A 13,527-nucleotide genomic window follows, 5' to 3' on the forward strand; every position below is an offset into this window, starting at 1 on the left:
TGACTCTAAATTTGTTGTAAAACATGAAAGAAGAAAGCTGCGAAGAAACAAACACGTCAAATATGGAGAAGAAGAAGACTATTGGATGTGAAAGTATAAGTAAACTAAAAAAACATGTGAAAAAGACTTACAAAAAAATGATAAATTTCACCGTTAAATGTGTCACCCATATCTTTAGGAAAATGGTAGAGGAATGGTTGGGAGAGGTACCATCTAACGGTTAAAAATTGAAGAATTCTCGCCCATGATATCCTAAGCATTATGAATAAACGGGGAATTCTGGATCCTTAAAGGCCTATGCGCCAGTTACAACCAAGGACTTTATGGGAAGTCACTAACAAGTGTAGAAATGGAAAAGAAGAGAGAAAGAAAAATAAGTAATTTCCTTTTCATTCTATAGATACTTTTCTTGCTAGGAAATTTGCCTACCATTGATTGTGACATTGCAAACACTTTAGTCTCTAGTTGTCGAGATCTTGATACTGGTTGTCTCTATAGGAATAACCATATTTAGTTGTTGTCTAAAAACAAAGAGGAACCTTTCAAAGTGATTTGACTTTTTGTAGACTTACCTAATTTAAAAGTTTTATTTATTAGTCTTTCTTTTCAATTGATCTTAGATAAGATGAATAATAAAAAGACTAATAAAAACTTATTACCAAAAGATATCTAATTATATAAGAAATATTATCAATTCTAGATTGTCAAACGAAGTTACTCATACCCTACAAAAGATTTCTCAATCGTCTTTTTCTAATGGTTTTCAAGCAACTCCATATTAGGGTTCCGTCATTTTCAAAATTTAAGTTTTCTACGAAAAGTCATAAAAGTGAGACGATTTTAACCCATATTATAAATTAAAAATCACTAGTAAGTGTTGAAAAATATTATCAATGAATTATGACATCTTGTTGGCTCTTTTAAAGAAGATAACAATATTAATTAAAGGATATTAGTAATTTGGAGCATTTATAGAAACCCTGTGGAGTCCTGCTTTACAAATCTTATCTTCCTTAGCCCACCCGAATCTGAAAAGCATAGAACACAGTTACACATGCCATAAGTCCGGACTTGTCATATCGAGTTAATCAAGTTTCATATCTTATTTGGGATCCGCGGTGGCACACAGAATCAAATAGGAACTGTGGACGTTACGAGTGAGAAACGTACGGAGGTTTAAGGAAGAGACTGAAAGCGCAGGAAAAAGGTTTGATTTTTCTATATCCATTGTGAATTTTCTATCGTAATCTCTCCATTTCTCTCCACTTTTTGATGCTATGTGAAGTTTGATCATCTGCGTTTGCTGAATTTGGATGTTTTTACCATTGTTGCACTGTTCCGTGATCATTTCTGGTGCAATTTTGTTTCAAGGTAGCTGTTTTATCGATCATGTGTGTTCCTACTTTTGTGGGTGTTCTCCAAATTCTGAAGTGGTTTACAAAATGAATGCCAAGGATGATTCATTTTTATGGTCAATTCTGTTCCAGACCATGACGGAATTGTCTATGTTATGGCCATTCTGATCATGGCTGCTTTTACTTTTATGGGTTCAATGTCTTCCGAAATTGTGAAGTAGTTTCGAAAATCAATACAAAGATCTTTCGTTTCTATGATGGATTTTGTTGCGGACTATGACAAAAAATCTATGTTATGGTCATGAATGGTGTTAGATTTTTTATGATTGGAATGAGTATTGGGATTGGGTGTTTGTTGAATTTTCGTTAGGGTTTGATTTGGGGAATAGAGATATGATTGTATAAGGGGTTTGATTTGGGAGTTAATTCAGATTCTGATTTAGTATATTTTGTTATGAATGGTATAAATGTGGCATGCAGAATTTGTGGGTAAATTCACTGTTTAGTATAAATCTTAATCATTTCTCTTGGAGATATATTTATCAAGGTGGAAGCAGTTATTCCGTTAAGGGTGATAATGGTTTTGGTTGTGCTTAGGTTGAGTACCTATGGTAGCTGTCCACATGCAACTATAATCTTGATCGTTATTTCTGTTAAAGGATGACAATAGGTCTAAGTGGTGTGTTGGCCGAGCACCTATGGTACTATCCATGTGCAACCAGAATCCTAACCCTTATTTTTGTCAAGGGTGGCAAAAGGTTTGGTGGTGCATAGGTTGAGCACCTATGGCAGCTATCCACACACAACCAAAATATTGACCTTATTCAGTTAAGGGTGGCAACAGTTCTGGTTATGGCATGGGTTGAGCACTCATGGCAACTATACATGCTCAACTAGAATCTTAACTCTTATTTTCGTTAGGGATGACAATGAGTTTGGTTGTGTGTAGGGTAGCTTAATTGTTGTTATCGATCAATCCAAAACTCAGTTTTCAATTAGTTAGGAAGCCAAACTAGAAATAAAGCTTATTTTTAATGTACTTAAATCTAAACATGATCTATTTAATTCATTTATTTCCATTACTTTTACTGTCCATAGGGATGATTTAAAATATGTATAAGATGTAAAATATTTTATTGAACTCAAGTAGTTCCATTAAATTATTTTAAATTAGAATGCTCATGGGAGTTTCATAAAATTATTATAAATTATAAGTGAACTATTTTAAAATCATCTCGTACATATTTTTAAATCATATTTGTGGGAAAACAAAAATAGTGGAAATAAATGCATTAAATGGATCATGTTTATATTTAAGTTCACTAAATGAGTTTTGTTTTGCTGTTTGACTTTCTAATTGTTGATGAAAACAGTTATGATTCTGGTTACACATGTAACACTAACATAAGGACTCAATCTACCTCACATACCACTAGATCCATTGCCATCTTTAGCAGAAATAATGGTTAAGATTTTAGTTGTGCATGTTTAGTTGCATAGGCACTCAATCTAAGCATCACCGGATTCATTGTCACCTTTAACGGAAATAACCGTTTCCATCCTAAATATCTATCTCTAAGAGAAATGGGTAGGATTTATAGTAAACATTGAATTACCGAGAAATTATGCATTCCACATTTATAGCATTCATAAAAAAATGTACTAAATTGGAATTTCAAGTTAACTTCAAAATCAAACTGACAGGAGCAATGATTTTGGTCACAATGCCGAAAACCCATATTGCCAATTATCTCAACTCTTAGTTAGGGTTGAAGAGTAGAGTTGAAAACTTATTCAGTGAATTTAAACTTGAACCAGGAAAATTTATACATCTTCTGCACCTTCATTCTTTAAATATAAGACTTAGACTCAGCTAAATTTATTTCCTTGTTGTACATTCTCATATAAAATTTGCCTTAATAATATTTGAGATTCCTTGACATGTATGTTATGTATGCTCCACAAATTACATTATCCTCCTTATCTTTTAGATATAAAACTTGCACTTCCAGGTAAATTTTAGTTTCATGTTGTACATCTTCACATGCAAGTTCCTTCATAATATTTAGATTCAATGGCACGTGTGTTATGCATGCTTCATAAGTTATATTATCCTTATTATCTTTCATTTAGCTATATTTTGGTCACCTTGCTAGGGAAGTTTGAATAGTAGCAAAATTTATTCAGTAGGATTGGTGGGTTTGTCAGAAAAATCTGAATTTTTAAAATTACCATTCTGGTACTGTTTTCTTCAACCAAGAAATTTGGCTGGATTATTAGTGACTCATGTGTTATATGGATAAGGATAGTTACTTCTTATAAAGAAAATCCATAGGAGGAGCTACTTTAATGTAATACACATCTACTAGGAAGGCACTTTGCTCACCTGATATTATTGTGCCTCTCTCCATGTCATGGGAATAGTGGGTGAGTTGAAAACTTTTTACTTTTCACAAATCATTGTTTTACTCTCCTTTTATTGAACCATTGAAAGTTGACGCGGGTATTCTATTCATCATGTTCATCCATCAAGGATTTCCTTTAGTATAATAATTTGATATATAATGTATAATATAAATACAGATATAAGCTATTTGTTGCTTTTGAAAAGAATGCTTGAATTTCACTTAAATGCCAGAAATTAGGAGGTTTCACTTCCTCACTAAACAGGTTCTTCTCTCTGGTTCATTATTTTTATTTCATGTGTAGAAATTTTTTGACCTATGAATGTATCTAGAGGTAAATTTATTGATACATCATTCAAAGTCATTTTCCTTATGCATCTTGATGAATGTACGATTCTTTTTAAATGACTTTGGAAGTTGCCTAAAATTGCAAACTTTGTTGCCTTGTTATGCATTTAAGCTATTGGATTGATAGGGATTATGTTATATGGATTTGAAAATTGTAAGGATACAAATACGTAAACATGGTTACTATTCTAAACAAACTTTAACAACTGGGTTAATGGTTGTAATCATCACGTAAATTTTAATTGATTGTTGTTGCACTTCTACCTATGCTTGCATCAGGATACTCCTAACTGAGGCAGAGTTGGTTTGAGCTGTTGCCACCTTTTTCAACACTTGGATCTGTGTGGCTCCTAGAAATCTGTTTTCCAGTTGTGGATAAGATTATCATGTACCTGTTGAGGAAATTCATATGGCATAAGTGGAAGGAAAAAAGTGTCTTTTTCCATGAAAATGAATTTGATTTTAAATGATTAATCATGCTTTAGGTGGGTAGCCAGTGGTAAGAGAGACCTAATAAGAGCTAATAGAAGCTAGGATGGGATCTGGAAAGGACAGGCTCAAGTTGGAGAAGCTTTTTAGACTCTTCAGCCCTTGGCTGGAATATACTATACTACTGTACATATTTCTCGTATCTTTTCTCATTGTATACACATCTCGCACATTTTACTTGCAAAAGAATCCATGTCATTTCAATACATATCCTTTAACTTGGCTAGTTTAACCCAAGACAAATGAACCTTACTCTTGCCAAATTTGTGAACATGTTTGATCAACTTGAAACTATTGTACGAGGAACTAAAAATTAAACAGTGCAATTTTTTTTTAAATTTTTTTCTATAAGAAACAAAAAATGAAACTAACCATGCATCCTAGCTGTAGCAGCATTGGGTTTTTTCCTTTCTATGTGACTTCCTTATCGTGTCTGACCGTGAGCAATTGATAGATTCTTAAGTTTGAATTACACTGCAAAGTTTGTTGGGGTGGTGATTAAGAAAGCTTGGAATCTAATTCTTCTTCTTATTTCCGTGCCATAGTCCTTTTGCTTTGTTTTGTAATTGTCTGCACCATTCTTTTTGGGCTAGGAGGGATCAAGTGTAAATGGTGAAACCATAGCAAAATCTGATTTCTAATATATGATCAATTATGAATGAATAGGGGGAACCAGACCAAAAAATCTAAGAAAAATGACATTAGGAGATAGGTGTCTCAATGATTCCACTAATTAATTTTCTAGTCGGACATGGAATGCTTCAGACTAATGACTAGTCATAGATAGAATCACAACCAGAAGTGCCAAGCTTGCAGTTTCCATTTAGAATTTGAACTTTGGTTGCTAACCCTCTTATGTAAAACTCAAAATAAGATTGTGAGATTGCTGATTGATGAACATAAAATTGACTGGTTTCAGATCTACTTAAAAACGTGTTTGTGGAGACTTAGAGCATGGAAATGCTCAATCTGGGTGGCTGGGACTAATTCTGTTGGCAATCTCAACTGTAGCTGAAGTTCTTGCCTTGAGATAGCCTTTTGCTGGCTTCAGAAATGAACTCAAGTATATAGAAGTCAAAAGGGACCCTAAGATCATTGTGGATGACATGAATGAGTATGACTGCTGTTGAATATAATGTATTTTATAGTGTACAAGTTTCTTTCCTTTCTTAATATAGGTCACATATGGTAATTAGTTCAATCTAGCCTTGTATATATATTTCTCTATTGTAAGAAGTTAAGAATATGAATGAGAATTAAGGTTTTTTTTTTTTTCTCTCTCTCTCAACATGGTATCAGAGTCAAGGAAGAAAACTTTATTCTTTTTGGTTTACCCATGTAATTAATTCCGGGAATCCGTCCAATGACCGTGTTTCATTCCAATCACCTTTTCCATCTCCCAAAGCTTTCCGGTTAGCCATATCATGGCCAGAAAACCCTCATCACCGTCAACATTTTTTCGGCGATTTTTTCCCGACGATATTTTCCGACACCGACCACATCATCAGGAGTACAAAGAGGAGATCTGCAACTTTTCTCAAAGCACCGAAGCCAAAAAACCACCCACGTGCCTCCCATGCGCCACTCTTCTCCGGCGGCCTGAAACCCATGCTCCGGTGCATGAGGGCGCGTGGCCTACTTTCCGGTGCCGAGCTTCTTCCAGCAGGTTTGTCCCGCGCTATCTTGCACTTCTAAGCCTTCATCAGTCCTCTCCGAACTTTGCTTCTCCATTTTTTTTGGCATTTCAGCCTCCGCGGGTCTTCTTTCAACCTCCTTCGGCTTCCGACGGTAGCTCCCTTCCTTGGCCGAGACCTGTGTGTGCCTTGGGAAGGCCTCTTCTTCATCCCCAGTCACTTTTCTCCTTTGTTTGGGTCCCGACATACCAGGTTCTTCTTCCACAGCTGTGATCCGACCTCCCTTTAGGGCTCTCTTCGATCCAAACGTGATTCAATCTCAAGTGAAGTGGATATGGCGACTAAAAATCCCATTTTTACATCCGTCATCTCTAAAACTCCTACTATCACATCAGAAAAATTGATTGATAGTGAGAATTATCTCTCCTGGTCAGCGTCCGTGGAACTCTGGTTTATGGGACAAGGTTATGAGGATCATCTTGTTACACCTGAGGATGCTATACCTGATGTTGACAAAGTGCAATGGAAGAAGATCGATGCACAATTATGCAATGTATTATGGCAATCTGTTGATCCCAAAATTTTCCATCATCTTCGTGCCTACAAAACCTGCTTTAAATTTTGGACTCAGGCTAAATGATTATACATGAATGATATTCAACGATTTTATAAGGTGGTTTTTGATATTGTTCATGTGAGACAGCAGGACATGGATCTGTCTACTTATATTGGCCGGATTGCGTCCTTTAAGGAGGAGTTCTTAACTTTGATGCCCTTTACTAATGGTGCTAAAGCTCAACAAATACAAACTGACAAGTTCTTTATGGTGTTAACCCTTATTGGCCTCCGTCCAGATCTTGAGTCTGTCCGAGATCAGATTCTTGCTAGTCCATCAGTACCATCTTTGGATGATGTGTTCGCTCGTCTCTTACGCCTCTCCTTTACTCAGACCTTGTCGACTGATGGTCTTTCAGATTTATCTGTGTTAGCCTCTCAGACTAACTCTCGAGGAGGACGTAGTGGCAATCGGGGTCGAGGACAACGTCCTCAGTGCACCTATTGTAATAAGTTTGGTCACACTCGAGATCGTTTCTATCAGTTATATGGACGGCCTCCTCGCACTACCCACATTGCTCAGTCATCTGATCCTCTGCTATCTCGACCTGACTCCGCTGCGAGCTCCACATCTCAGAGTATCACCCTTACTAGTAGTGATTATGATGCCTATCTCCGATATTAGGCAGCTACATCAGCTTCTGTTGCTTCTGTTGCCCAGACCGATAATGTCTCAGTCTGTTTTACTCAGTCTCCTTCTCTTGGCCCGTGGATTCTATATTCTAGAGAATCTGATCATATCTCTGGTAATAAACACCTTTTCTCCTCTATTACTACTATCTCTGCCTTATCTACTGTTACTTTAGCTAATGGTTCCCAAACTATGACTAAAGGTATTGGTTTGACTCATCCTCTCCCTTCCCTACCTCTCCATTCTGTCCTTTATGTCCCCAAGTGTCCTTTTAGTCTTATTTCCATTAGCAAAATAACTCGCACTCTTAACTGTTCTATCACTTTTTCTGATAAATCTGTGATCTTGCAGGACTGGAGTACGAGGAAGACGAGTGGCATAAGGCGTGAGTCTCAATGCCTCTATCACCTCACATCATCTTCATCTCCTGCAGTTTGCATTTCCACTGATGCTCCTCTTTTCATTCACAGTTGTTTGGGTCATCTGAGTCTCTTCAAGTTCCAGAAGATGGTATTTCGTTTTTCCACTTTGTCGTCGCTTGCGTGTGAGTCGTGTCAGCTTGGAAAACATACTCGTGTCTCGTTCCCAAAGCGTTTGAAAAATAGGGCAAAGTCTCATTTTGAACTTGTCCACACTGATGTTTGGGGTCCGTGTCGGACCACGTCTACTTTACGATTTCAGTATTTTGTCACTTTCATTTATGACTATTCAAGATGTACTTGGTTATTTTTAATGAAAAATCGAGCTGAGTTATTCTCTATTTTTCAGAAATTTTATGCTAAAATCCAAACACAATTCAATGTTTCTATTCGAGTGTTACGCAGTGACAATGCTCGGGAATATTTTTCTACACCCTTTACTTCTTTTATGTCCCAACATGGGATCCTCCATCAGTCATCTTGTGTTCATACTCCTCAACAAAATGGGGTTGCTGAACGTAAAAATCGACATCTAGTTGAGACAATTCGTACCCTCCTTCTCTATAGTAATGTTCCTTTTCGTTATTAGGGGGATGTTGTTCTTACAGCCTGTTACTTGATTAATCGTATGCCTTCATCTGCGTGTCTTTGGTTGTACTTGTTTTGTTCATACTCTCACACCTGGACAGGACAAGCTCTCCGCCAAGGCTACGAAATGCATCTTCTTGGGATACTCTCGACTTCAGAAAGGCTATCGTTGTTATTCCCTTGACACTCATCGTTATTTTCTCTCCGCTAATGTCACCTTCTTTGAGGACTCTCCATTCTTCTTATCCTCTGAATCTCTTCCCATTTCAGAAGTATTGCCACTTCCCTATATATCCCCCCCTCTCGATGCGCTCTCTCGTCCTCTTCAAGTTTATCATCGTCGACATTGTGTTGTTGCTCCTCCTCTCTCTTCAGCTGAGGTACCTGATGACTTACCTCCTATCCCACCGATTTCTCCTACCTTGGTCCTGTCATCTACTGACCATTTGCCTATTGCTCTTTGGAAAGGTAATCGATCTACTCATAACCCTCATCCTATTTATAATTTTTTGAGCTACCATCGATTATCTTCATCCTATTCTGCCTTTGTCTCTACTTTATCTTTTGTTTCTCTTCCTAAGAGCACTAGTGAGGCACTTTCTCATCTTGGGTGGCGATAGGCAATGGTTGATGAAATTGCTGCTCTGCACTCCAATGGCACATGGGATCTTGTTTCTTTACCTTCTGGTAAATCTACAGTTGGATGTCGTTGGGTCTACACTGTTAAAGTTGGTCCTGATGGTCAGGTTGATCGCCTTAAGGCCCGCTTGGTTGCTAAAGGTTATACTCAGATTTATGGTTGTGACTATGGTGACACCTTCTCTTCTGTTGCCAAGATTGCTTCTGTTCGCTTATTTCTCTCCATGACAACTATGTGTCATTAGCCTCTTTATCAGTTGGATATTAAGAATGCTTTCCTTCATGGTGAACTTCTCGAGGAAGTTTATATGTAGCAACCACTTGGTTTTGTTGCTCAGGGGGAGTCTGGTTTAGTGTGCAAGTTACGCCACTCTCTATATGGTTTGAAACAGTCTCCTCGGGCATGGTTTGGGCGTTTTAGTTCAGTTGTTCAAGAGTTTGGAATGCTTCAGAGTGAAACAGATTATTCAATTTTCTATCATCATAACTCTTCGAGCCAGTGCATCTATTTGGTAGTTTATGTGGATAACATTGTCATTACAGGCAGTGATCAGGAGGGTATCCAAAGACTAAAGCAACACCTTTTCAAACCAAAGACTTGGGCAAACTGAAGTACTTTCTGGGACTTCAAATAGCTCAATTCAGTTTAGGTGTGGTTATGTCACAAAGGAAGTATGCCTTAGACATCTTGGAAGAAACAGGTATGTTAGAATGTAAACCTGTTGACACTCTTATGTATCCAAATGTCAAACTTGTACCAGGACAAGGGGAGCCTCTAAGAGATCCTGGGAGATATCGACGACTTGTAGGCAAACTGAACTACCTCACCATCAATCGGCCAGACATCTCTTTTCCTGTGAGTGTGGTTAGTTAATTTCTACAGTCACCATGTGACAACCATTGGGATGCTGTGATCCGCATTCTTCGATATATTAAAGGAACACCAGGCCAAGGTATGTTGTATGAAGACAGGGGTCATACCCAAATTGTTGGTTACACAGATGTAGACTGGGCTGGTTCACCCTTAGATAGGCGTTCCACCTCAGGGTATTGTGTTTTTATTGGAGGTAACTTAATATCCTGGAAGAGTAAGAAACAAGATGTAGTGGTCAGATCAAGCGCCGAAGCTGAGTATCGAGCTATGACTTTGGCAACATGTGAACTCATATGGTTGAGGCAACTCCTTCAAGAATTGAGATTTGGGAAAGATGAACAGATAAAGCTAGTCTGTGACAATCAGGCCGCATTACATATTACATCCAATCCAATCTTTCATGAAAGGACCAAACATATTGAAGTTGACTGTCACTTCATTAGAGAGAAGATCACATCAGGGTGTGTTGCTACAAGTTTTGTTAATTCAAATGATCAACTAGCAGACATCTTCACTAAATCTCTCAGAGGTCTTAGGATTAAATACATTTGTAACAAGCTTGGTGCATATGACATATATGCTCCAACTTGAGGGGGAGTGTTGAATATAATGTATTTTATAGTGTACAAGTTTCTTTCCTTTCTTAATATAGGTCACATATGGTAGTTAGTTCAACCTAGCCTTGTATATATATTTTTCTATTGTAAGAAGTTAAGAATATGAATGAGAATTAAGGTTTTCTCTCTCTCTCTCTTTCAACAGCTGCTAATTCATGCTAAATGAATGTATTCATCTTGCAAACATTTAGGGATGGGGCAGTTTTATCATTGTTGTTTTAAGACACGCTTGATAAATGAATAGATCTGTATTATTATTTCCCTATTTAATATAGTTGCTATCTTTTACTTGCTTTGGCCAGAATGAGTTGGTAGAAAAAGTGCAGTCTTCATAGTCTGAACAGTTCTTGCATTTTTCTTCTTTTTGTCATCTTTCAGAAATGGGAATAATGCTATCTTACCAGAACATTGTACAGGTTTCTTGTTCTGCAGAAGAGTTCCCTTCGCAAAAGTGCTTTTAGGTGAAATGTTTTCTTGAAGCATTTCTTTTATTATCATTTTTTTCTTGTTTCCTTTTTTATGCTATAAGCATTTTTATGCTATAAGCATTTTGATATATATATATATATGTATATATACATTTTTCTTTTGAGTGCTTCCTGGCAAGAAAATCTGCAATATTACTTGCAAACTTTTTGGTCTACAATTTGGTTGCTCTTTGTGTTTGACTATGCTGTAAACTTTTGATGAGTAAACAGTACTACAATAGATATGCATGTTATAGTTCAGATCCTGTTTTTCTCTACTTCCTAACTTGTGTTTGAGTTGTCTTCTATATTTGAGTGTTAACATTTTGTCACAATTTTTTTGTTCACAGGAGTGATCTAAGGAGGCACATTAAATCCTCCTTTTCAAATGTTGCGCCCAAAGCGACATCGAACGACTAAAACAGATGGGCATGCGAGATCATCTAAAAAAGGTAGTCAAGTGAGATCATCTAAAAAAGATAGTCAAGTGAGATCATCTAAAAAAGATGGTCGAGCAAGCACGACTAAAAAAGATGGTCAAGCAAGCACGACTAAAAAAGATGGTCCGGTAAATGATTTATTACCAGAACTTATCTCTGAGATCCTATCCAGACTTCCAATAGAATTAATCTTGAGATGCCGAAGCGTATGCAAGACCTGGAACTCTGTGATTCAAAGTCCTCTTTTCATCAACCTGCAAGCGAGAAAAAGCCATAATCAACCATCTCGAGCCATCCTCAAACCAATATTTGGCGGGGTTACAGCGACGACTATGCACAGCTTATTTTTACTGGATACTGAGGAACGCAAAAGTAGACGAATTCATGATAAGAGCTGGCGATTTAGTGGTCTCCAAATCATGTCTTCTTGCAATGGTTTGCTCTGTATAACTTCAGATAGTGAGCTAGGTCCTGTTTACATATCTAATCCAATAACTAGAGAGTTTGTAATCTTGCCATCCCCAGAGACAGGTTTTAGTTTACTCAGACATCAGGTTGGTCTCGGGTTTGATTCCTCTAATGGCAAGTACATTGTCGTGCGAGTGTATACAGATAAAAGCAAAAGTCAAGTCAACAAGTTTGAGGCTATTATGTTAGGAGAAAACTCATGGAGAAGTTTAACAGTCCCTGACATTATTGCTGAATGTAACATCAATGGGTCCGTATTCTGGAATGGGGCTCTCCACTGGAAAATCAAGAAGAAACCTGGTCGTGAATGTATGCTTTCATTTGATGTAAGCTCTGGGAAGTTTGCAGTGACCCGTTTTCCAGTCAGTGCTGATGTTCCGGATGATTTTGAGATGGTGGAGTTGGATGGCCATTTGAGTTTGGTACAAGTCTATGATACTCAAATGAAAATATGGAGAGTAACAGGAGACAAGATTGAGGGATTATCTGTCTGTTATGAAGACATGTATTGTATGAACGTGCGGTGGAACAGTTCCTTTAACTGTGAAATAATTCGCGGGTATATTGATGAAGGTTACTTGCTACAGGTGAACACTCACAGAGGCCCTGGTGGAGCTTGGAGGAGACACTTAACGCAGTATTTTCCGAAAATGGAGCAGTTCTTGTCACTGATCATCCCTAGCATTCCCATTTGCTTCAAGACCATTTCTTTCAGGCCCACTCTTATCTCTCCAATGCAGCTTCACTTTGTTCCCCATGGCTGAAATGAATTTTCTTTCAAATTCAATCTGCAAAGTAGAACTGTTTAATGTTTTTCTATTTCCTGGCTGTTGCATAATAATTTAGGAGAGTACAATTTTGTACTTTGAAACTCTGGGTTACCCAAATGGGCGTTGGACTCCTAGACCTTTGCAAGGTAAGATCCCTTTTATCTTTTCTGTTGCAGAATCGTTTTCTCTTCTCTGTTACATGATCCTTTTCTCTTCTCTGATGCATGACCCTTTTCTGATAGTAAAACTCGAGTTTCTGAAACCTTGAGTGCCCAATTTCTTAGGAGAAATTCCAGCACTCTTGATAACCAATTAACCACCTGTGAGAGAAGTAGACACGCAAGATGGAAACCCAGTTTGAATAGCTTATGTTGATCAAAGTGGCGACTAACATGAAACTGTAAGATGTGGTTTGGAAATTCGGCTTCATGACCAAGTGTTGCTCCAAAAACATCCACTGCTTGGCTCCGAAAAGTAGAGAAAAAAGAAGATTAAATAAAATGATTTTTTTTATATTTGATTGTAGAATGAAAAATATCATATAAAATAAAATATAATTAAAATTAATTAAAAATTTATATATTTTAAAATTATTTAATTCCTATATTAAAAAGATAAAATAAATTAAATGAGTTTAAAATAACATTTAAAAATAATTTATTAATTTTAAATTTATTTATTATTATTTTTTATTCTTTCTTTTCTTTTACTTTTTTTTTTCTTCCCTTGCATTTTTTTTTAATTTTTTGGAGAGTAAAAAATAACCTT

The 13,527-nt window shown here is 36.9% G+C and overlaps 1 protein-coding gene across 6 annotated transcripts; it reads left to right on the forward strand.

The window, feature by feature from the left end:
- Nucleotides 1–1,019: 1,019 nt before the first annotated feature.
- Nucleotides 1,020–12,975, forward strand: LOC117905163 (F-box protein At5g49610-like). Of its 6 annotated transcripts, none has more exons than XM_034818082.1 (4): nt 1,021–1,207; nt 5,517–5,711; nt 10,993–11,075; nt 11,432–12,975. In XM_034818082.1, exon 4 carries the CDS (start codon nt 11,470–11,472, stop codon nt 12,751–12,753), a length of 1,284 nt encoding a protein of 427 aa, XP_034673973.1. In that variant the 5' UTR covers nt 1,021–1,207; nt 5,517–5,711; nt 10,993–11,075; nt 11,432–11,469; the 3' UTR covers nt 12,754–12,975. The 6 variants fall into 6 exon arrangements, with proteins under 6 accessions (XP_034673978.1, XP_034673976.1, XP_034673973.1 ...); XM_034818083.1 differs by lacking the exon at nt 1,021–1,207 and adding an exon at nt 1,249–1,371; XM_034818087.1 differs by lacking the exon at nt 10,993–11,075 and having other exon boundaries at nt 1,020–1,207.
- The last annotated feature ends 552 nt before the right edge of the window (nt 12,976–13,527 follow it).

This window comes from Vitis riparia, chromosome 17 (assembly GCF_004353265.1).
Source record: "Vitis riparia cultivar Riparia Gloire de Montpellier isolate 1030 chromosome 17, EGFV_Vit.rip_1.0, whole genome shotgun sequence".
Lineage (NCBI taxonomy): Eukaryota > Viridiplantae > Streptophyta > Magnoliopsida > Vitales > Vitaceae > Vitis > Vitis riparia.

What these genes read in the sequence shown, in the direction of transcription:
- LOC117905163 (XM_034818087.1), top strand. Translation starts at nt 11,470, where the DNA reads ATGTTGCGCCCAAAGCGACATCGAACGACTAAAACAGATGGGCATGCG.